This window comes from Netta rufina (genome assembly GCF_964035555.1).
Source record: "Netta rufina genome assembly, chromosome: 4".
NCBI classification, from domain to species: domain Eukaryota; kingdom Metazoa; phylum Chordata; class Aves; order Anseriformes; family Anatidae; genus Netta; species Netta rufina.
The window spans coordinates 16,636,377-16,661,784 of record NC_140127.1 but is presented as its reverse complement, the minus strand read 5'-3'; the positions used below and the strand labels follow the sequence as shown (position 1 = coordinate 16,661,784).

The 25,408-nt window shown below is 43.0% G+C and overlaps 1 protein-coding gene across 1 annotated transcript; it reads left to right on the top strand.

Moving 5' to 3' along the window:
• Window positions 1-10,190: 10,190 nt before the first annotated feature.
• Window positions 10,191-25,081, top strand: CSGALNACT1 (chondroitin sulfate N-acetylgalactosaminyltransferase 1; the record flags this gene model as incomplete). Its single annotated transcript, XM_084285846.1, has 7 exons — window positions 10,191-10,824; window positions 18,726-18,942; window positions 20,181-20,282; window positions 21,061-21,239; window positions 21,649-21,743; window positions 24,356-24,437; window positions 24,798-25,081. 7 exons carry the CDS (start codon window positions 10,191-10,193, stop codon window positions 25,079-25,081), a joined length of 1,593 nt encoding a protein of 530 aa, XP_084141972.1.
• Window positions 25,082-25,408: the final 327 nt, after the last annotated feature.

Sequence of the window (25,408 nt, the reverse complement as noted above, 5' to 3'; positions counted from 1 at the left end):
TGTGGGTCCTCTTTGAAAATGGTAAGATTTTATATTCTACAGAAACGTGTTTTAAAAAGGAGGGGAAAGGAGAAATCTGTAATGGCATTAGCAGTGTTTTTCCTTCTTATTTCATTAGCTTGTGTAGCTGTGCCAGCACGCATTCTAGCCAATCTTTGTTAAAATAAAAAATAATGCTATCATTTGCAGGCAGGTTTCCATATGAACAGAAACAAAGACTCAGTAGCAAGAAGCTTCATCAGATAAGGAAATTTCTTTTCTTCAAATACTCTGGTAGGTTAAGATAATTATGCTTTGTTTCTATTCTGTTTTCTGAAAACCTTTATAAATGCATTTTATTTCAAGGAAAGGTTCGCTTTAAAAAGATAATCTTTTTTGTTTGTGTTTTTTTTCTTAAAAAAAAAAAAAAAAAAAAAAAAGAGAAAAAGTTGCGTTTGCATCAACTTTGAGACACAACTTGTTAAATCAAATCAAGCCAGATACCACTGTGGTAAAATGAGAAAAAAAAAATGTTATACTGTAAGTTCACATTGTGGGTATTATTCCATAAGTTTGCATTAAATGTGCTTTGCTTCTGATGGAAGCCTGAAGCTGTTGTTTTAAGAGAGATGCTCTTTGGAACCTTTCAGGAAATGCTGACCTGACTACAGGGTGTACTTCTATGTAACAAAAGGAAAAAGAAAAAAATCTGGCTTTTGCTGGCAAGGAAAACTGGCTTTACTTTTGTCATCAATCAGCTCTGGGTTAAAGAAAGAGGATGCCTCTTGGGTGAACTCTTAAAATTTAACACATTTCTAGCTGAAGAGCTGGTTTTCAAGAGCTATTGACAGCTACGGAATAATTGCAGTTAAAACATTCCTAATAAACTACAGTTTCAATCCCAGATTCCGGAAGAATTCATTGAGGAAACTACAATTTCGTGATCACTAATGAGAACTTGCATTGTCTTTGTGGCTGTAAATCAGTAGATTAGGCTACTTGTCTGAATTGGGGTAGCTGTTAAAGAACCTGAAAACTTAGATCCCATTTTTGATATGATTTGAGAATCAGAGCTGAAATCTTGGAAACTGAAGTAACTGTGAACAGGTGCCCGTTATCACTTGAAAATGTGGCTTGTATTGCTTAACTGAAGGATACAGAAATGTGGTGATTTTTTTTTTCTTCCAGAAAATTAAAAATGTGTTTCTTCTTACAGCCATTTTACCAAAATTTTGGTTTTGTGGGCGTATGGGAGTTCTGGCATTTTCAAAGAGACCCCCAAAATGTGGCATGAAGTGGAAAGTTGAAGCACCAATTTGTTAAGTTAAAACAAAATAGGCCATCTAAACCTATTGAAGCATTTTATTTCAAAATAGATTCATGTAAGTGATAGAGTATCATAATGGATACATGTACTTATTCTCATGAAATTAATTGATCATGAAATTTTCAATTGAGTTAGATAAGAACGCTCAGGCTTTTCAAAGAATTAGCAGGGGCCTCTTTTCTGATATGTCAAGGAAATGCTAGGTGTTTGACTGAAACCACATATCAGAACAATAGTGGTGAGCTAAGTGGGGCTCTGTAGCGTGTGTTGATTTTATAGTCAGTGCTAACCTGGAGGAGGAAGGAAAAGGGGGGCTGACTCAGGGGACTGGTCCCTTCCTGCAGGTCAGTGCTGACCAGACTGATAGAGAAAAGCAGAGCCTGGGGGCTGGTACAGGAATTTTGATAGCTGTTATTGCTGCGTGTTTTAGAGGTGCGTGTAGAGCTTTGCTAATCAGTCTCAACACCAAAGCTGGCTGCAGTTATTTCCTAGCTTCCTTTGGAGTGGAAACCATAGCTGAAGAGTAGTATTAGTTCTTGTCTTTATGGGTTTTGTTCAGCCTAGGTAACATCCCAAGACATTTCTTCTCTTGCACCCCTTACTTTTCAGTATTTTTTCTGAATAAAATACTGACTTCGATACAACCTGCCTAGGAAATCTCGTGTGAAGAACAGGGAGATGGCTCTGCAGGCCCATGGAAATACAGCAGTAGGCTTGTGGGACGCAGATGGCTCTCTTCTGTCCTCATGTACCATGCTCAGAAGGGAGGACACCTCCTCCGTTGCCATCTCTGGTGGAGCTAATGAAGTTCAAGTCCACCATTTAGCATGGTACTGTCTTCTCCACAGGTGGTTTCTGACAGGGAGGGCAGGAGAGGATCTCCAGGTCAGACTGGATTGTTCAGGCCCCATAAAACAGCCTTGCTATCTTTCAAGGACTTCTATAAGATAGGGATCAAAGTCATTGTTACTGTACTTTATCACGTAACAGCTCCCCTCAGAGCGGTGGACTTTCATTGCGCTTGGCAGCTCCAGCTGCACGGCTAGTCTGGTGGCAGATGAATGTGGGCGTGCTTATACACCCCTGACTAAAGATAAAATTGCAAAACACACACACTGCTTCTCATTCTGCACCTCGGTCTAACTACTCTAGCTAACTCTCCTGTTTGTGAACACAGCTCACTCACTGGTGTGGCTTAACCCTGGCAGGCACCTTTGTACCACACAGCCTCTTGCTCGCTCTCCCCAGGTGGGAGAAATCAGAAAGGTAAAAGCAAAAATTCATGAGTTGTGTCCCCTCCCAGCTTCGGGTACACCCACAGCCTCCTCACTGGCAAGGCAGCCTGAGTAGTAGAAAAGTCCTTGGTAACTGCAACGGTTAAAAACATCAGTGTGTTATCACCACTATTTTCATCAAAAATCCAAAACACAGCATCATACAAGCCTCTGTGAAGAAAACAAACCCCATCCCAGCCAAAGCCGGGAGAGTAACACAAGTTCATGTATTTTTATCAATGGAGAAAAAGCTCATGCTTAATTAGAAGCATGCTAAATCCTTCACTGGTTTGTGATGCACATCGCAGGTCTGTGCACATGCACGGGGCTCCAGATTGCATCAGTGTCAATCACTGAGTGCATGTGTGTAAACATTACATGTGAAAGAACAGCATTTTTCATGTCCAGACTTAAATGGATAAGCAAAATCTAGTCTTTTGCTTGTTTTAATGGCAACATATTAAAAATGTGTTTTGTGTGTGTTTTTTTTTGTTGTTGTTTTTTTTGTTTTCCTGTGCATCTTATGCTGACTCTAAGCCAACTCAGAAGCTGTCATATCTTAGTGTTATGCTTAAACTGAGTGTAGTCTTTCTGGAAACCCTCTAAATGCAAAGCAGTTATTAAATTAGATCTTCAAATGAAGTAAATTTAGTGCAGTAAACTTTAGCTGTTCTCTGGCAGCAGGTTGTCCTTGTTCTGTGAGCTAGTTTCCTGCAGAAAGGCTCTGTTCTCAGGAAGCATGCAGCTACCTGCAGTGTAGCACAGGGCTGTTGCAGCCTGCTGTCTTTGGGGCCAACTGCTCTTTGACACATCTACAAAACTGAGACGACACTTACCGAAATGAAATGAAATTGAAGGTCATGGTCAGCACATGCCAGTCTTCCAGCAAAGCTGCACATCTCAGCTGTCCAGCCCAGCAATTAATTTTTAGGGCTGGCAATGGTAAGAGTTTAATTTACTCTCCAAAGAACAAGCATATCTTCAAGCCAGCTCAAATGCGTATTTGCCATCTCCATTTTAAGCAAATTGAAAACACTTTTGGAGCACCTGACTTCCTAAACCTCTGCAGGTCAGAGCATGCTAGGGAGAAATGGTTACTTGGAGAAAAGCCTTTTTCTTTCTGTGCAGCAAGGAAGGACTCTGCGTGAGTCACTGCATCTCTGGAGCAGCAATGCATGCTTGTCAGCTGTTCTCTGCAGCTTCTCTTTGGAGCTTGACAGGGGATGATGCATCTGTCACATCGCCCGCTGGGGTTTAAACAGAGTGATGGAAAGTTCCAGATAAGTTTTGCAAACACATCGGGTTCCAAAGGATTTTTTGGCATTTGTGGTCACTTTGTAAGAGGAAGCAGACTGCTATGTTTTCTAGCACTGAGCAGAGCATTTTGCCTGTCTTGCTCTGTTGCAAATAAACACGAGTGCCTGGAGAGCACATGCCTGGAGAGCCTTGTGATACAAACTGGGCAAAACTGGGGGATTTCTGAAGACAAGGTGGGTTTCTGACTCGTTCTCACAGTTCTTCTGGAGGTGTCCCATAGCACAGCCAACTAACAGTGGTACTGAGAACGTGCGGGCTTCTGTTACTACAAGCTACTGCGTTTAACAGAGGGAGGTGGTGTACTGTGGAAGGGTGTGTGGTGTGGTGTGGTGTGGTGTGGTGAAAATCTGAGTGTCTCACACAAAAATAACTTCCCTAATGCAGACTCGTGCAATTGCTTCTGTGAAAAACAGCCAGGTCTTCAACAGGTAACACTGCTGGAGGAGTGTTGATGCAGTTACTTAAAGGAAAACCCTTCTCTTTTGTAGTAAGTGGTGTTGGTTTGTGGAGATAATTTTAGACATTGGTTCTTTTGGGATGTAGATAGAAATTGAGGTTTAACACTTATAGTGTGTGTTGGTTTTTTTGTTTGTTTTGTATTGTTTTCTGTTTTTACTTTAAAATTAATTTCTTTACAAGGAAGAGTGGAAAGCAAGGGTACTTTCACTCCTGTGTCTACATCCACATCAATGCATCCACACACAGGAATAAACAGGCAAGACAGACGGGCCCCAATACTCCAGAGATTTTGTGTTAGAATTAATGATTACTGTAAAAAACATATTTCATATTGAAACTATACCATGCTCACTGCTTATAAGAGCAGAAGACTTTCAGAGTGCCTCTGGATTTCTGTCCTGGACTGTTGTGGGGAAAGAATCCCCTGCACAAACATGGAGACTGCATGCAGGTGGATGATCTAATGCACCAAATACCTGTGGACCTCCAAACTCAGCTGGAGAGGCTTGGCCGTCGGTGTGGTTAGGTAAAGTTACTGCTTTACCTTGGTAAGAGGGAAATTATCAAAATAGCAGCCTGAGGGGCTGGAGTACTAATGCATGTAGAAGTTATAATTCCTGTGTTGTGTTTTGTTGTTGTTGTTGTTGTTTTTTTGTTTTTTTGTTTTTTTTTTAACTTTTAGAGTGAGGAGCATATAGGTGTATCTTGAAGGTAAACCCAGCTACTACTCGTTTCCTTCACAAGAGCAGAGCAGAGCAGAGCATTTCCATTGCCAGTCATCATTTTGAGGGTTTCTTGGTTTGTTTACGACTTCTTCTAAGAGTTGTGGCACCTGATTTGCCACAGATGATCGGACTGTAATTGTTAATTATCGAGGGGAAAAGTGCAATTGTCTTCCTGTGGGTGGAGTTAGACGCTTTTCTCTCAGAGATTACAGGTGGCAATGAATGCAAGATTTTCTATAATTAGCTCTGGAATCAGGTTAAGAAATAAAGGTTTTTACCTTTAAGTTAGCTACTGTCTTCAGGTAACAATTAGCTTTTAACAATTTTAGCCAGCATTTTGATTCTGGATGCAATTTGTTAGCAATCCTTTATTCCTCTTTCAAGTGTTGTGTGAATTGCAAACCAGGTATTAGGATTTTCAGTGGTTTGTTTGGTATGTGTGAGTGTCAGCTCATGGCGGGGCGGGCAGTGGTACGGTTTTTAACAGGTGACAATAAAGAAAGACTGCAAAGGTGCATCCAGTCAGTTTAACAGACTGGCTCTTCCCTTTATGCAGCATTTTTTATAAGTTGTCCCTAGGCAGACAACAAAGATCGGATGTCATGGACTGAGCAGTAGTGAGAAATCATGATTTGTCATTAAGGAGAAATCATTTCTTCTCGCATTCCCTCCACATGCATCTTAGACACTGGTGAGAGTAGATTTTAAGCCCTGTGACACGTTCCCTGGTGATGAGTGGATTGAGTTTCTGCCTGCTTGGGATGGTGGCATAGGCGCAATCTTGTTTCTAACATTTAAAGCAGATTAATTTGTCTGCAGTGCTATGCGCAGTCCTTGTAATTAGAAAGCTCAAGGCAAATGCCAAGTGGCTGCAGTAATTTTTTGTAAGGCATTTAGTCTGGGTGAAACATCTGTTTCCTTCTCCCTGCGGCTCATTTTGGTGGTTAGTATGATTCTAGTGAAATCTCACCGTGACGTGTGCTGCTGTTCAGCGAGGACCTTTCAAACACCTACATGGAAACTAATTGCAGCTTCTGCCATTCACCATCTCTTTAAAAAAAAAAAAATCCAAAAGTTTTGTTTTCTAAAATGGCAATTGCTAGTCTCAGTTAAACCTGTGATGGAAAGCTGTGGCAGAAGGTACGTAAAAACATGGAGTTATTTGGCGTTGTCCATGCCATACATGCTGAGAGACTGTTGTCTGCAGATATGACTGTTCTTCTGCCATCTGTTTCTGTCCTCAACATGAAGAGTAAGGAGAGTGCAGAGCTCAGAGGGGAGAAGCCTATGTAAAGATATAATGTTTATATTATTTTGAGTCTCTCTTCTGCATGAATTCACACTTTGGTCTTTTGAGTGCCAAAAATTCAGGCTTGAAACACGCTGTTTTTTTATGAGCAGAAATAAATTTCCTGTACCTCCACAGTCCGTTAAAAATCCAGATGCTGGTGCGTAACAGTAGTGGGTACATGCCATCCAAAATTTCAGACCAATTTTCCTAATTTTTGCCACTCCCTATGGCTGGGTGCAGCACCCTCCGCTGTACAGAGCAGTTTTCATGGTGCTTGCAGCGGGGACAGAACCTGCTGCTTCGTTCAGGTCATTTTTGGGACCAGGCTCCCTGACACACATGAAAAGCACCTCTGTGAGCCAGGCTGACCTCTGGCTGGGCTAGCAGGTTGAGCTGAGGTTGAAGCTGTTTTGGCAAACAGAGTCTTTTTTAGAATTAATGTTCTTTTCCTTGGCTATCAGACTAACCCCTGTGTGTTTCTTAAAGCTCCTCTTTGCAAACAGACTAATACTACTCAATGCAGCTGACTGCTGACAAATACAGAGGTGTTTTTGTCAGTTCCTGGAAAAAAAACTGTGATTTCATTTTGTCTCCACTTCATCTCAGGCTCGCTCAGTTGGTGTGAGACTGTAGGTCTGGCGAAATCAAGAGGATGGTTGTTAGGAGGAGTTTTCCCATCCCTGGCTTGCTGGTACTGTCTGCGCAGCTGAGATGCCGCAGCCGTGACCACCTTCGGTGTTGACTTCGGCTGCTTTTTTTGGCACTGGCACGGATGGGGGCTGCTTTCACAAGCACGTCTCTCAGATAGCACAGTACAGTAGCATCTCTATATTGAAGTATCAATCGCAGTCTGTAAAGCAGCATCTCCAAAGCCACCAGTCCAACTTAATAAGACAGCTCTCGCAATAGAGGGTAAGAAATGGGTGCTTGTTGTTAGGATGCCTCCAGTTGTGATGGTAAAATCCCCCTGGAGGAGGTAGAAATACCCATGGCGTGAATTTCTTGTTATGACAGTGCTGCTTCAAAGGACAGAGTAGCTCAGTTAATTTATTGTCCCAAAATGTGTTTAAGATGCTTCAGTGATGGGTAAGATTACAAACCAGAAAACTAGTCAGGAAAAAGAGTCCGTTAAAGAGAGACCCAGTATGTTTGAGCAAATACAGCTATACGTGCACATATATTTTAAGGTCAATGTTTGAAGAGCTCTTCACCCAAAACCTGAATCCGATGCTGCTTATAGAAATGAAATTGTGTGTTTATCTAAGCCATTGGGATGTAATTTCAGTTTAGGCCATGTTAGCACAACTAATCCTTTCAGTGATGTTCAGCTTCTGCCAATTCAGTCAATGGACTAATTGTGTGAACTGAAGCATACAAGCACAGCAGTGCTTTATGTACTGCATCTCACCACTTCCTGACCCTGTCTCACTGCACACTACCTTCTTGCAGTCCTCTAGCCAGATCTGTTGTACAGTTAGAATTGCCCAGCTTAATTTCCGTGCTCTGACAAGCTTCTTTACGTTGCAGGAGGCCAACTTTTATAGCGCATCCATAGGAAGCGTCTCCACTACAGCCTTTCACTGCGCAGGAGGCAGACTGAAGATGTAGGCAGCTGGCAAATGTGAAAGCAATGAAGAGGTGTTGTGAGGTTGACAGTGCTTTTTATAGTACGCGCGTTTTCTGGGAAGGACATAAGAAGGGAGATAAACAAGAGATGATTGTGGCAAGCTGAGAAGCAGCTGTAGCAGACCAAGATGTTCCAAAGAGAAGATCACTGCAAAAAGGTAAGGATGCCAACCTCGTCCTGTCCTTTTTCCTGCTGCTTGAGTATTTTCTTCAACATCAGCAATTCTTCCTTTGAAAACACTGATGTTTTCTGGAGAATCCTGTAAATACTAAATAGCCATCCAGCATTATTTTGAGAAAAATAGTGCTAGTATTTTTATAGCTTGCTCTAGTCCCCTCCGTTCCTACTCTATTTTTTAAGTAAATCTTCAGACTGCTAAAATATTGATAATAGCTAAAAGATCAGAAATATCACTGGATAATTGCTGCATACAGAGTAATAGGCCAGCAAGACACAGAAGTTGATAAAAAGTCCTACAGAAGTCTTTGACTCGACACTAGAAATAACTCTGAAAAGCACATGCATTGTTAGATAAACTGTTTTTACCTAGGGGTCTGCCAGAAAGGATGTCTGACTAATGAGGCTACAAATCTCTGTTGCAAAAACCTGTCATAATGGCATGCAAGCATCCAAGAGGAGACTGGGGAGGGCTTAATTTGATTGTGTTCGAGTCTAACTATGCAGTCTCACAGTGTAATCTAGGATGTTACTCAGCTCTGCTCTAAGTCTACTGTCAGACAAATAAATGAAGAAGTTCCTTTCATAGGTCCAGACTTGTGCCAAAACTGAAGGATTTTGAAAATCCCACTGGTAGTGTTGTCAGCATAATTGTTTTAATGTAGCTTATGTCTAGATCAATATTAATGTTAAGTCATCTAATTTTTCTTTCCTGTTTTTAACTGTACTCAAGGAAGTCATATAAAAAATAATAATAATAAAAAAGATTATGCTCAGAGTTTTAGATTTCCTTATTTTTAAAAATGCCTAAGCTGATTTTCCCTAAACTTCCTCTTTTGTCTTTACTCCTGGGCAGAGAGCATATATGGAAAACAGAGTAGTATGAGGCATTGTTGCAAGATCTTTTTTTAATGTTATGAGAAACCAAAGAGGGCCTTAAAATGATGATATAGTCTGCAATGATGACAGCCAGCTGGATAGAAACAAAGCTTCCCCTGATTTTGAGTAAGACTTGATCTGAGTGCTTCTGAAAAACCCTGCCTCTAGTTCTTTGTGTTTATGGGAGCACCTGGGAGGATATGTCAGACTGAAACAGAATTTCAGCAATTGGCCTTGATAGGATTCTTGTTTCTTTCTGTATTGTCACCTGTTAAAAACCTTGTCACTGTTCCCTCTTGGGCTGACACTCACACACACCAGACAAAATACCTGGTTTGCAAATTGTAGACTCTACTAGGAGCTAGTTCTAGAAACTAGAATTGCTGCTCCAGATCGAGCTTCGTGTATTTGAACAGGACCACATTTGCCACCTGGTGCTTTGGAAGAACATGCCTGGAACCTGAAGCATGTTGTATATCTGTGGGACGCCCTGCCTCCAAAATGTGTGCGCTCCAGGAGCTGAGAGCTTGGAGGGCCAGCATTGCTCAGATGAGCTGAGCGGCCTTAGCACCTGACTGGGAAGTAACAGATGATGACTTCCTGGTATTCCTAAAGCATGACAGACTCTGAGGCCTGGTCATGTTGTTAAAATGAAGCACGTGCATGCAGGATTGTCTGCACAAGGGTCTCAGCACCTCCTGGATGTTAGCACAAGCACCTCATAGCTCTGAGATCCAACAGAGCAGTTGAGAAATGATAGTAAATCCTTAGGGTGCTCTTGACAGTGCAGACTGACTGACCAAATTCTAACGTGCCTGAATGCCTGTCCTTGTCATTTGTCTTCCAGGTCCTCAGGCTCCATCAGACACCAGCAGAGCACATTGCAGCAGTGCAGGTGTTACCATGAGGATCAGGAGGTGTCCTGCCTGCTCTGCAGCTTGTCTTCTGGTCCTGCTAAGTAAACACCAGAGAGAGCCCAAAATGCGGGCAGAGTACCCATTTTAAGAGAGCTGACTAGCCAGTTCCTGTCCATACATGCATCTGTGGAAGAGTACTTCAAATCCAGAGGCCTCTGTGGCGCTGCATGGATGGAAGAACTGTTGCACCTCTCGGCTTAGACTCTGCTTTTTGAGAAATGATGCTCCGACGAGGGTTTATTATATTTCTCCCCCGACTCGTAGGCCTGCTGGTGGTGGCCTGTTGCTCGGTGTCTATCGTTTACATGTTGGCTTGCACGCCCAGGGGTGATAACGAGCAGCTTGCCTTGCCCAGGGTGCACAGTCCGACTGCCAAGGAGGGTTACGAAGCTATTCTGCAGGAGCGAGAAGAGCAGCACCGCAACTACATCGTCAGCTTGAAGAAACAAATTGCCCAGCTGAAGGCTGAGCTCCAGGGCAGGAGCGAGCAGCTTAAGAACGTGCAGGACCAGTTCCCAGACCCCTTGGACGTTCGGCTTGACCCCGGTAACCCAGGGAAGGCCCAGGCTAACCTGTTGGCTTTCCTCCGTTCCCAGATAGACAGAGCAGAGGTGCACAGCGGCGTTAAGCTGTCCACGGAGTACGCGGCTGTGCCCTTTGAGAGCTTTACCCTGCAGAAGGTGTACCAGCTGGAGACGGGGCTGACGCGCCACCCAGAAGAGAAGCCCGTGAGGAAGGACAAGCGAGATGAGCTGGTGGAGGTGATCGAGTTAGCTGTTGGGAGTCTGAACAATCCGGAGGGAGACAGCAACACAAAGCACCGCGTGTACACAGCCTCGGACTTCATCGAAGGTTTGTGCGCAGCCAGTGGGCTGGAGGCCGCATGCGTGGTGCTGCTGACGGGGTGCGGTGTGGCAGCACACATGTCTGGGACGGCATTAGTGCTGTAAGCCAGCGAGGCTGCCTTGAGCACAGCTGCAGAGCATCAGCTTTTCTAGGGAGCTGGAATTGGGGACAACAGAGCCTGTCAGTCTCTTGTAGTGACCACCACCGTGTGCTTTGGGTTCTCTAGTTATGGTCACTTCAGAGCTGACAAAGCAAGGAATAAATCATGGGCTGTAATCCCACCTCTGTCACCAGTGTTAAGGTTGGCGCTTCCAGTTCAAACCCAAACTCTGGTGTTGCCTTCACTCCACCTGCACACTTCCACCCGAGGCAATGGGGTCATGGTGAGACAGGTTTTGAGGGCGGCAGCTGAGGAGCTCGGGAACTCAGCTTATATCACCTGTAGCCTCAAAAGGCTACGAACCTGAACCTTTACGAGGAATCTCCCATACCAGGGTGGATTCTAAACTGGGCCCTTGGATTCTTACTTAAGGTGACACATGGCTTACCCATTCAGTGGTGAAGTAATTGAGGGGGGAGTAATTGAGTCCTGCACGTGGCTCAGAAGCCTTTGAGTTCTGCAAGGAGTTAAACAGACACTCGTGCATACGATACCGAGGCAGTCAGCATGGATTTTTAAAGTGCCACCTCTAACAACAACCAGTTTTTACATCCTGCCTCCTGTCCCTCTGTCTGAAATGCCTACTTGTTTCCAGCCAGGTGCTTTCTCCTAGCCAGAGGCACCAGATGTGTTCCGGGAGTTGTGAAGTCTGAGCTCTGAGTTAACAGGACAGGGATGTGTGCAGCAGAAGCATATAGGACAAGATTTCACAGATCTTGTTTCCAAGGGCTCACGACTGTTTCTTAGCGACTAAGAAAGCTTACATCTTGTCTTGTAATATGGCCGTCCTAGTTTCACTTCACAGGAACTGTTACGTTCCCTGTTTGTTGTTCAGTAATGTTGTCTGTGAGAGATTTGATCTAGCTGAGTTTAACAGAGGAGGAGAAACTTGTCTTCCTGATCCCAAGATGATCTTGCTGCAGACTCGGAGGGCTTGTAGGTAAGACACCCACCTTTTATGGAATGGCTGCTTCGTGCTGAACACAAGCCCCTGTGCGTATCCCAAATGACTACCGATTCTGCTGTGGATTGTTCTCTTCACCTAGCTTTAATGAACAGAGCAAGATGCATCCTCCACATGATGACCGAACTCGTGCTGTTGTGCAGTGGCCAGGTGTTCCTGGCTGCTCTGCGTGTTTCTGGTGACCGTGGTGTGCAGAGGAGCAGATTCCTGAGGCCGTGCCAGGTCACACCTGCAGGTGGGCAGGTGCCTCCCACAGCCTGGGCATGAGTTGGTCACATGGAGGTCCTGCTGAGGCAGGTCCTGGCTCTCTTCTGGTCCCAGCATTTCTTCCATGCCAGCCAAATTCTTCTTGCTCAGAGATGGGACAAGGGCATGGGCGAAGAACTGGGAAGTTCTCCTTCTCCTAGCAGCTGAGTGCAGCACGGGGCTACTTGCTTCCAGTCTGCTTCCTGCTGCCTGCTCAGTTTATCATTTCAAAATGTTGCCACTGTTTATTATAGGAGCTGTCGTCATACTCTAAGGATCTGAACAAGCACATATGAGTGCTTGGCACCAGTTGCTTCACAGGGAGAGGCTGAGGAGAAAGGAGGAGACATTTCTTGCTGTACATTGCTCAATATTCCCCTGAAGTTACCTTTCTCTTAGAGCCTGCCTTTATGCACACGCAACCCAGGGGCTTTGCCTGCTTACCAGTGCTGTCCTTGAGGAACAAGGCAGAAACTGGTGTGCAGGCAGGCGTGTGGAAGGGATGCGTGCTGCAGCTCTGCAGTGCTGGCTCTGTGGTTCACTAATTGCCTCATTGACTTTCACATTCAGTAATGAGCGAATTCAGAAGGAGGGAACCTCACCTGCAACTCAGTGTGAGCTCAAGAAACCTTCCTTGTGTCCTCCCCTGCAAGGCAGGTGCCTCTGTAAATGAAAGGTAACAAATCCTCATTCTTACTCAGCTGTGCAGACTGATTTGTTTGCAAACGTAGGGATCCACGCATTCAATCTGGACACAAAGAGCTGATTTGGCAGAAGATTTCCCTGCAGAGTTGCTTTGGAAGTTTGTCACCTCTTGGCAGTCTTTCCCTCATCCTCCATTCTCCAAGAACAGCAAAAACTGCAGATCAAAGCACAAAACAAATCCATTGCGTTGTATATCATGGAGAGAAGGGAGAGGGGTTCCAATTCTGCATTTCACGTATCAGTTGGACTCAAAACTTGCTTTGGAGACAACCCCTGTGTAACAAGTTAGTAACAGGCTGGATTTCGTGGCAACTTCTGGCTGCTTCGCACCAGTTGAGCAACACAGCAACCATGAGTGGTGTTACCCAGCCAGCAGAGCCAGCTGTTTCCATTTTCTAGAGCTGCCCTGAGTAGCTGGAGCTTTCTGGGAGATGTGACCCAGTTCTGCATTGGAAGTAATAACACTTAACCCTCTTTTTATCATCCAGCTGCTTTAGAAACAACAGCACACATGAGCTGCATGTGTCCCTTATGTTAAAGGTGGGGTTCCCGCTTTTGCCTTCAGGTTGGGCAGGTGGAGGGATGACACAAAAATCAGGTAATCGTGGTCAGAGATGGATTCAAAACCTGAACTGCTGCTGTTGATGTGAGACTTCTCTGTTTCTACCCAGTTCAGCAAAGTCTTTGACACCTGCTTTAGTCCTCTTTGCATAAGTGTGCTGCTGATCCTGACTATTACTGGCATATTGAAGCAAACTGTGTTTGCTTGAGGCTCTTGTGTGGATCTCTTTATTCTTGTGGCTCGCACCTGATGCCTGCCATCACTTTTTTAGTTCTAGCTCATTGCTAACATGTACCAATAGGCAGAGTGATGGTGTGCTGCAATAAGCTTCATTAGGGTCTGTATTTCTTTTTATTTTCTCCATTTTGTACCTTTAATCTTTGCAGAGTACTTCAGTATTCTTCAAGTTCTTACATTTAAAGAGAAATATTTTGTCTCTGTGGCTGTGATCCCTAAAAATAAGTGTTGTATCCTCTGCAGTTTATAGATGAAACTACTCGTGTGTGGGAATTAGACTGTGACCTTACTACCTTACATCTGAGCTAAACTCCTTCTCAGCAGATCTGCAGTTATGTGAAATTTGGCTAGGCTTCTCAGACAGTTCTCCTTCCAGGAGTAATAGCTGACACGTGGTGGAATTTTCCATTTTTTCTCACTCAAAACCAAGAGAGCCACACCTTCTCCCTGGAGCCTGAACCATATCCATCTGGCTGCTGCTCTGCTCCACTTTTCTGTTCACAGAGGCACTTGGGCTGTCCAGCTGCTCTGAGCCTCCCCTCAGCCACCTCGTTCCTCCCACTTCTACACCACGTTCACAGGTTTTCTGCCACGAGGAGTTACTAAGAAACAACATGAAAAAAATCCTAAACAGGCAAAGGATTGTTCTGCTTCCAGGAGAAAGCCAGTTGCTCAGTGGGCAGAACAGCAGGTCTTATCATTAATTTATGTAAATTGCAGAAGAGCTGTTATAGATTTGGAAGTCATTAATTTTCTCAAAGACAGAGGTAATAATTTGAAGACTCTGAAAAGCCTGAGCAGTGTTGCAGAAGTGAATGTAATCGCTGTCTGAGGATACTCTTTCACAATAGGAGCAGTTCCAATAAAAAAAAAAATCTTTGGATTGCTTCAGAAATACCCTGTCACAGCCCTGTCAAATATGCTGCATCATGAGTTTTCTACCTGGAGTGTGTGGCAGTCTAGTGACTGGAATGTTAAACGAGGTCTGAGACAAATGAGGAGGAGTGGCTTCGCCTTCTCAAATTGTCAGGTACTGGGGATGGGCTACCTGAGGCAGTTTTTCCCGGGAAGAAGACAGGGAGAAAGGGTGATGCTCTCTCTTCCCTGAAGGATGCTGTATTTCTCTCTCTGGAGAGGGAAGACCACTGCAGTATTGAGTTATAAAGGGAACAATGAATACCAATAAATCCTAAAAGTGGTTCCTACGGCATCCAGCAGAATATCAGCAGTGAGCACCGTTCCAGGGACTGTTTCTATTGTCAGTGGAAGACCATGAAACCTGCGGTCTGTGGAACTGAGGCTAAAATTGGCATTCACTGAACAGCATTTTGATAAGATTGCATGACTGTGTGCTAGCTCTCACTTCCATATAGGTCTCTGAAGCTTGTGTGCCTGCCCTGATGAGTAGAGATTGGGTATTTCCATTTCTTCAGAGTGCCCTAGGAACTGCTGTTCCAAAGACTTTAAATTTACTGCTCTTTAGTCAGTCCTTCAGCCTAAGTCTCTTTTTTTTGCTCTTACTTGTCCTTTTGCTTCATGTTAGGGCTAGTTTCTGCTGACCCAGGGCTTCTGGGCACTTAGCTTTTTATATTGGGTTTCCACAGGCTTTTTTTCTTGCCTCTGAAAGGAGCAGTGCAAATCCTGAAACACAGCTGCTGTAATGGAAGCAAGAGGTGATTGATTAACCTTCTTTTGCCCATAGTGAACATCTAGCCTTTCCAAGGTACTCTATTTTCAGGAACAACCTTTTCAGGAAAGGTTTTTTATTGTTGTTCTTGTTTTCGGAGCCTTTTTCTTCCCCTCCTTGTAGTTGATTTATTAAACTTGAGACTGTTTGCATCTTTGAGTGATGTAAAAATTCCCAATGGCATAAGTGAAGCCGTGCCTTCGGAAATGGAAAAAAATCTTGTGAAAAGCAGGATGTTCGGCTGGGTGAGTCCCCACAGTGACTCAAGGCATTCAGGCTCATTTCCAGGGCTTGCTGTCTGACCTTGGGCAAAGCACTTTGTTCCCTGTTTCTAAAAAAGATGCATCACTTTTTATCAGTTTAGGTGCTTATCCTGTAAGAAAGGAAAACAAGCAGTGTAAATGTGAACTGAGAGTAGCTGTGTTTAATTACGTGCATTAAACCCACATACAGTTCTCTTTAAGATAAAATGTTAGGATTATAAACTCCTGGGTTATCACCTTGCACAAAGAAGCCTTGCCTTCACCTAGGTTGCTTCTCTTCAGCTGTACTAGAAATCTTCAACCAGAACAGGGCCGAGGTGTTGGAAGAAGCCCCTGCTGATGTTTGCGTAGCACTAGGAGGGGACCCTTGGGTCGCCACATGCAGTGGGCTTTAAGCTGCCTCTTGTTTGTTTGGCAAAGCTCCCCTCATTCCTCTAATACAGCGTATATCTCTGGAGAAGACGTGCTTCTGGGCTCATTGTTTCTTGGCTGGAATAGGAAGGGATGTAGAAAAGAGTTTTAGATGTTGCCTGGTAGGTATTAAGTTGGTTAATTTAATTTGGATCTTTGTTGTTATGACAAATATTAATTCACCATGTCAAACATAAAACATTCCTATCCATTTCTCTCTGGAGAAAATGCAAATAGATTTTTTTATTTTTTTTTTGTTTAGCTTAATAACTTTTAGTCAAAAGGCTATGTTACCCTGCCACAATACGAACTTCCTTGGCAAGACCTGTGTTCAAAAACTGTAAATGAGTGCACCCAGCCATATGCTCAGATTGGCAGCAAGCTTTCTGTCAGAATAAGTGAGAGAGCTGAATTGAAAGCCCTGGTTTCCATTCTCTGACCACCAGGAGGAGGAAATGCACGAACTATTTGGTCACCATTCAGGTGTTCTCTAGTGCAGGTCCAAGTTCAGTAACAGATACAGTTTATGGTCGGTACCTTGGGCAGACTGTATAGAAAAGGCTGGGGGGAATCAAGGGCACGGTTTTACAAGATTGGCAGCAAAATAATATAATGATGGATCTGCTATCTCATTGCATTCATCTGCTATACTCGAGGAATGGAGCATTTGTTGAATAAGCTTCTTTTAAAAGTAAAACACAAAGCCAATAACAGATCATTTTTCTGCATATAATAACTAAGCAGCTGAAGTCCTCACTTAAGAATAAACACTTAGACAATGGTAGTGAAGATGAGGCAGTCCACAGAACTTGTGCTAGATAAAACCACACCTCATGAATCTGTTGGATGGTCTGGGCACACCGATGTAAGACCTACAATGCAAGTTGAAGAGCTTGTATCACTTGGCCATTCAGAGGAGACTTTGACCTTGACTGCCACAAGAAATTTTTGCAGAGCCAAAGATCTACAGGTCAGACGCACAAGAATGTTATACATCAAGGAATAACTAAGATGAAAAAAAAAAAAAAAAAAAAAAAAGCTATTGTTTTGATTAAGCTGTTCTTCATAACTAGGTGAGAAGGGAAAAGAAAAAATCAAGCTGAGGCATTTTCTTCCAGGCACATTTTCCCTGAATTTCTGAAGAGATAGAAAGCAATGCTATCACGCTATTCCGCTGATGAAGCTGTGAGTATTTTTATAGCAGGTGTAACTACTTAGAGCTAGCATTTCATTTTTCCTTCTTAAACCTAGTTCATCTAAGAAAAAGCTGTATGCACTGCAGGCCATGAAGCATCATGTTGATCAGATAAAATCTCTAGCCTTTTTGCCAACTACGTCGTGTTTGAAGTATTGAGAGAGGGAGTTAGGAGAATCTTATCAAGCAGAGATAGAGCGCTGACAGCATTAAACTAGGATGCTACTTAGTGTCGGTGTCTTTGCTAACTATGGTGCATTGTGCAAATTAACTAAAGCAAGAAGCCTTGGGCCCCTTACCAAGGGTAGTCCCTTGATAAGAGTGTGAACCTGTCTTAAGAAACTGGCAGAAACTGGCCCTGCGGATGGACAAGAGCCAAGGAGCAACTGAGTCTGCATAGAGACAATTGGTCAACTAGCAGTGATGAGGAAGAGTCATCAACCTTCATCCCCACGACCCCCTATGACCACCACCAGGAGACATTGCGCAAGCGCAGATGGGAGGAGTTTATGGAAATGACTCCTTGGATTTAATCTTAATATGAAGCGGGGACGGGTTATGGATATGTATAGGCATAGTGTGAAACTTCAAGCATATACAACTCTTTGCTGCATATAACCACGGCAAGTTTCTGTGTCAGGTGCACACGATTTTAATGGGACTACCCCCATGCTGCCCATACCTACTTTACAATCTTACTGACTATGGAGTCTGTTTTCCACAAGGCAATATCAGAATAGTATTTCAGGAGGACGTGACCGTTCCTTTTATGGTTCGTGCTAGCTCTCAGCGTGGGACTAATTTCACTCATGGAATGTGTTAAAAGCTCATTCTATATAGGAAATAAATACATCCAAAAGTACTGACCACCTAGTATAGGAAATCCTGTCCAGAAACATGTCTGCATGTTTCCCTTACCTTGCCACCTGCTCTGATGCAGCAGCTTAGCCACATCTGCAGTTTCTCTGAGCAGAAGGTGCAGAGCACCTCCCAGAAACGAGGAAATTAATGTGTTGATCAGGAAATTGCTTTTCTGAGAGATGGCTTAGTTGCTCATGCTGCAGAGAGGCAGGTTGCCTTTCGCAATGTCTGCATCGCCATTACCACGCGTGCTGTGTGCTGGGGTGGAGGCTGCATGCCTGCAGCATGCCGTTGGGTCAGTCTGTAAGCTAAGGACAGTATGTCTGCTGGGTTATACTGTGTGTGAGCAAATGGTAACCTTCGGGGGTTTGTCACTCAGCCAAGGCTAGGAGCGTGCTCGCCAGAATACCAAATGAGTCCCGCAGCCCAGGCTGTGTTGCTGCCAGAGTGACCGCCTCCTCCAAACGACAGCAAATTGCATACTGTTTTAATGGTAAATGTCTCGTGCCTCTGCTGCTTTTTCAGCTCAGGGGTAACACATTAAGACTGCATCCTTCACCCCCTACCCCAGAGCCCATCTTTAATTCAAAAACTTCTCTATCTTGTCTTCACACAGGGATCTACCGCACAGAAAAAGACAAAGGCACGTTGTATGAGCTGACTTTCAAAGGAGACACGAAACATCAGTTCAAGAAGATCGTTCTATTTCGGCCATTCGGTCCTGTAATGAAAGTCAAAAACGAAAACCTCAATATGGCTGACACACTTATCAATGTCATTGTGCCCTTGGCCAAGAGAGCCAGCAAATTTCGGCAATTCATGCAGAATTTCAGGTGGGTCTCTGTTCCAGCGCTGCCTCTGTTTTATCTTGCTTATCTTACTTGCAAATTAAGATGCAATTTCAGGAATTACCAAGGCCTCCCTCGGTAAAAGTTATGCTACTTTTACATAACACCTCACTGTGCCATTAGGAAATCATTTTTGAGATTATAGAGACTGAAAGGCATCTGGTGCTTAATGCATTGTTTAGCAGTAAAAGCAATTGTATTTCAGTCATCAGAGTTTCTGATTTGCATGTACCTGGCTTTTGTGTCTAAATCTGGTTTGTTGGGGCACATGCTAGTATGTGACACTTGTAAGGCTATCGTGCCATTAGTAGCAGAGGAACATTCTGAATGGGAAAAAAAAGGAACGTAGTGCTCCCAGACACTTTGCCAGGCCCTGTTTGAGAAAGAGATTAAGGCAATCAGAGGCAGAAAGGAAATGTATTTGAAATTCAGGATAGTTACTTTTAAACTCCTTTTCTTTTTCAGCACAGAGGTGCTGTTTGGAGGGAAAACTTAATTGAGATACAGTTTTACATAGCTGCCCAGAAAAGACTGTCTTAGCAGCAGATACTGACTCTTGCAATGGGATTTGTTTTGCTAATTACAGACACCTATAAATAGGCTCCTTGTCTAAATTAGCCATCTGATAAATGCTTTTTTGGGGATGAGAAAAATCACCCTCTGGCCATGCTGATCTCTCTGCTGATGATAAGAGAAATCTTGCTGACTAAACATTGTGCAAGTGAGGCATGATGTCTATTGCTGGGCCAGATTGGTTGTACCTTTAGGCTGTTGGCTTGATCTCCAGTTGATATTAGATTTTAGGAAACGTTCCTTAACAAAATGCCAAAGCTCTGAACTTGGAAATATCTGTTTTAAAAACAAGGTTAAGAGGTAGAAGTTGTATAGCTTGTTTAAAACCCTCTTCTCGTTCTTTTCATGTTCTCTGAAGTGCTACATTCAATGCCTGCTTGATCATTCCTGTGGCTGAATGGGCTGTTTGAGCAGTGTCCTATTATTATAGCAAACACCACCGAGAGAGTGGATGATAAATGTGCCTCAAATATAGTCTGGGGTCCCTTCTGACGGGCAGTGAGCCCTTATGTCAGTACAGAGACCCTTGTCAGTGAGTCATGCCCTCAGGAACGCCTTCCAAGATCCACCCTACTCTGCCTTCAGCTGGTGCTGGTTGTTGAAGAAAGCTAACTTGCGGGACAAGTCGTAAATCTGTCTCTGTTTTCTAGGGAAATGGGCATTCAGCAGGATGGCAGAATTCACCTCACTGTAGTTTACTTTGGAAAAGAACAGATGAATGAAGTCAAATCTATACTTGAAAATACCTCCAAGTAAGTATCTGAGTGGCTAATGTGCTGTTCAAACACAGCGACCGTACCATGAATTGGAGGCTAATTAGCTGCCCAAATTTGTGCCAAAATGTCCTTGACTGCATTGGAGAAAACATTCTTTTGCTTCTATCAGATAAAAGCAGCATTATCCTGGCAGTCCCAGATTTGCAGTTTCATGGTACTGGTCTTTAGGGCCACAAAGCAGATTTTACTGAATTTACCTCAGTGCAGCTTTTCTTTCAAACTAACATCACTCATTCACAAACTTTCTTACTGCTTTTGAAGGTGTCTTTTTAACTGTTAGGACTGAAGTCTCACTTCCAGAGTCAGGTACAGACATTCTCAGCAGAGCACACGGGACCTAGATGGTTTGAGCCATCTACCCAAAGTTCTTGGCTAGATCTTTTGCAGCCCTTTGTTATAATCTCTATGCTGGAAGAAGATCCTTATACAGAGACAGTAATATGACCACAGGTATTTTATATCTGCCTGCTGGCAATATTTTTGTCTATATAAGCCTTGTTGGGATTTTTGTGAGATCTGCCCAAGGAAGGTCTCTGACAGGAATACTAGCATAGTAATAAGGGAGTCAGACTCTGGATGTAGACATAGTGGAAATCTCCTCAAGACTTTAAGAAGTCATCTCTTCCCCTAAACTGCTCCGAGAACCCCAATACTGTAGATTTCTATGTTAGTTTTTTCATATTGGGTTTCTACCCGCACTTGTATTAGGAGCTGGAAGGAGAATGTAAGTTGCTGACTGTTTTCTTTCTCCTAGATCAGCCAACTTCAAGAACTTCACCTTCATCCAGTTAAATGAAGAATTTTCCAGGGGCAAAGGATTAGACATCGGAGCTCGAGTTTGGAAAGGAAGTAACGTTGTTCTCTTTTTTTGCGACGTGGACATATACTTCACAGCTGAATTCCTGAACTCTTGTAGATTGAACACACAGCCAGGTACTGCTGCTCATTGAGTACAGAGCCTTTCAGCAGGTTTTTAGCTATTGCATAACAGCCTCACCAGAGTATTCTAACATTTGAATTGGTAATGAAGTTGCTGTAAATCATTCTCGAAACTTAGAGAACTAATTAAGACATGTATAAAAATTCCATTGCTGCTTGGCTTTTGAAAGGTTACAACACCCCTGCACCCACTGTGACTGAATTCCTTGCCTTCAGCATCTCTGCTTTCTGGAACTGGATCTTTTTGTTGATTTTACCTTCTCATTCTCATGCAAATAACATAGGCTCAGTTGAAAACTTGTATCACTAGGTCTGGTTTTGGTCCAGCACAGAAAGCATCTTGGAGGAGCATGAAATGTGTTTTATGCAGCTTTTTAAAAAAATAACGTATTGTCATTTCCAGGAAAGAAAGTGTTTTATCCTGTTCTCTTCAGCCAGTATAATCCCAGTATAATTTATGGCCACCAGGATTCCATCCCATCTTTAGAACAGCAGCTAGTAAGTATATGTTCTTCTGAATGCCTGTTTTTACTTGGACAAAGTTTTCATTTTTTAAAAAGTGCATGTGCTACTGGGTAGCATTTCCCTATTCTTTGTGCACAGTGAGGTGAACAAGACATGTACTATACAGACAAAACTAACTGCAGCAGTCACCTCACTGTGAGTTCTGCAGTTGTTTCCCAGGGAAATATATTGATACCAATTATTTTAATCATTGTTTGAGATTTTATACATAGAGCCTGAGAATTTAAACTCTGTCTGCTTCTCTGCTGGAAGGGATTTTCTAATTAACAAACAACTACTCCATGGCATGAGTTGTTGTTTGTTTGGTTTTTTTTTAGGATGAAAGTCCCTGATGTTGCTTTCATTTCCTCTGCACTGAATATTTCCTTTCCTTGCATGATCAAAAGCTGGTGCTTGCCAGGCACTGCATCTGTCAGGGCTCATGATGTCCCAGACTGGACACTGTTGTTGTAGTCAAGAGTTTGAGGCTGTTGAGAGCCCAGCAACAGTCACAACTGAAAAAAAAAAATCACTAGGGGGCTGAGTACAATCTTCTGGCATTGCTACAGCCACCTCATGCAATCCATCTAGAAAAAATAAGTATGATTTTGAAAACTACACCCCAAATATTTTTAAAGTTTTTTTTTTTTTCTACTGCTCCCTGTGTTACACAACAAGTAGCCAGACAATCTTTTCTTTCTTCCAAAAGAGAGCGCGCTCTAGACTACTGATGTAGGGAAAAAGTTGTTAAAGATTAAGATTGTGTAGCACCCAGGGATTAAAAAATATTTTCTCATTCATGCAATTTTGTTTAAGCCATCACACTTAAAATATATTTTGTGTGTTACTGCAGTATCTGGAAAATTCTTCTCGTTGGTTTGTCTCGGAGGGAAACCTGTTCTGGCAATACCATAGAATTCGCATTAGCTCTTCTGTCTGATGAGATCCCATCAGAGGTCCTCAGGCTTGCAAGCACTGTGCTCAGAAAGGAAATATTGCTCAGCTCACAAACTGGCATACATTCCACAAACTGCGTTGTCAGGACTGCGCAAATATTTATAGCTGATATTTGAATCTTAAAATGCGATGCTTATTTCAGAAAGGCTTCTTGATTTCAAGAAGTACTGCCAATCTCATTTTTATGTAGATTTTTATATTTTCAGCCCATATTAGTTGCTAGGCATGAGGCCAGGTCTCTGCCATTAAAACAAGACGGTTAGATTTCTATCCCAGTATTTGGGCTGCTGAGAAAAAAAAAAAATCCTTCAGAAATGTTTGAAAGAAATTGATTTGTGAAGCAGCCACTTGCACTAATGGGAAATAATAATGCTAATGCAAAAGAGTAGCTTGCTGTAAGGGCATCGTTACGAAGATACCTTGTCATGGTGCAGACCTGACATATACAGTCTTGTTTCCTTCTAATTGGCTTCTGCAGTGGCTTGGATTTTTCAAGGAGAGAAAAAATGAGAAAACAAAGAGAGCAACGGGTGCAGTAAAATAAAAAAAATAATAATAATAATTTTAAAAATGATTGCTAAAATGACAGGGAACAAAAAGGGAGAGGCATGAATGAGAAACCAGGAGAGACTGTTTTGGAAGGGGATTTTTTGGTAAAGGAAATGCTTGGATTTGTAAATCCAGAAATGGAAATCCTGCCTCATCATCTCCTCTAACATTATTGCAAGTGAAACCAAAATTTTCAAAAATAGCTGCTTAAGGATAGGTTTATAACCACCCCTTCAAGAGCATGAAGTATAGCTGACTTCCTTAAGGGATTTAAATTCCTGTCCAGTCTCTTGAAACTCTTGGATGCCTCACCATATGGGATTAGGTCACTCACCTGCATGAACTATGACCGTGGTGATACATATTTTTATATTTGCTTTTGAAAATGTTATGCGTGGCCTCTTGTGGCTCTGATTTTCTTTCTGTAATACACTATATTTTCATAATGCACCTTGACAGTGTAAACCACGCATTCATTCTGACAAAGGCTTTTATAGGTTATATATTCACCACCTAATGTTTTCAGACTCCAGTTTTAGCTGGATTACAACAGCTCTGTAATGAAAATTATTCTTACCACTTTCCAAATTTTTGTCAAAGTTAAGGTAATCAAAAACTTGTCATTTGTGCAGTCAGATTAGAACATCTGTTTTCTTCCAGAGCTCTTGCAATCCAGATGTCACCATCTGCTCTACTGCAGAGTCTGTTTTCCTGACTTACCAGTATGTTTCTTACATCTGATTTGAATCGTGCAAAAACTTAATGATTTTGGAGGAGGATTTCCAGAGAAGCAAACTCCAGAGAGCAGTGGGATATTTCTCCACTTGGGCTACAACAGCAGGAGTGGAGTGAAACCTGATCATTCTCAATCAGGGGGTTTATCTGTGGCAGCTAATGATATGGCTGTTTTTCTGGGCAAGAACATGCTACGAAATGTCTGCAAAAGCTGGCAGATGCTTTAGGATCAACAAAAACATTACATGATGTATAATAAATGGGCAGTTGCTCCTATTTCTGACCACGTTCAGTGACTTGTTTCTCTGCTGTTCATGCTGAAAGCATTTCCGCTCCCATATAAACATTCCTTTTTTCCCATGCAGATTATTAAAAAAGAAACTGGATTTTGGAGAGACTTCGGTTTTGGGATGACTTGCCAGTACCGATCTGATTTTATCAACATAGGTAAGAAAAATATACTCAAATACATCTGTTGTTTTACTGAAGCTTAGAAAATTGTGATCAGCTTCCCTTTCCCAGGCCAGTGTGGCTGTGTCTCTGCTTTGCAGCAGTGATCTGGCTAGATGCTCAGACTACTCCCAAGTGCCATAGAGATTACCAAAATCTAAGCACTTTTTTAGTACAAATAAATCAAATTTGGCTGGTGGCTAAAGGTTTTGGGTTGAGGAATTTGAACACTTTGTTGTTGGCTGTTTTAAAGGGCTGACTGGAACTGGAGAACAGCTGCAGTGCAATGAATAGCATCACGTTGGGTAGTGGAAGGTATGCGTTTCTAGTTGTTATTCTGGGTTTTCTTTGTGTCAGGTGGCTTTGACCTGGACATTAAAGGCTGGGGTGGCGAAGATGTGCACCTGTACCGCAAATACCTTCACAGCAACCTCATTGTGATCAGAACACCCGTCAGGGGGCTCTTCCATCTCTGGCACGAAAAGCGATGTGTGGACGAGCTGACCCCAGAGCAGTACAAAATGTGCATGCAGTCCAAGGCCATGAACGAGGCTTCTCACGGCCAGCTGGGGATGCTTGTATTCAGGCAAGAGATTGAAACTCACCTGCACAGACAGAAACTGAACAGTAAGAAGACATGAAACCAGAAAGACAGGCAAAAAGCCTCTGAATGGATTTTTTTTAATATTTTTTATGAAAGGAGTTGCTAACTAGAAAAGATGGGATGAGACTGAAAGCCGATGGGGGTTCCAGCAGCCTGGCAGCAAAGCAGGTGGGGGAAGTTCTTGTCCTCACTACTTCTGGCTTTTCTTAATAGGGCTTTTAAGTTCTCCATTAGCCTGACTGTCCAGCACTTGCTCCTGGGGGAGACTTGAACACTTGATGAGATTCGAGGTCATGGAGACAATGAACATTACATGAATGCCAGTGTGCTACAATAACAAATGGATGTGCTTTTCTGTGGAAAT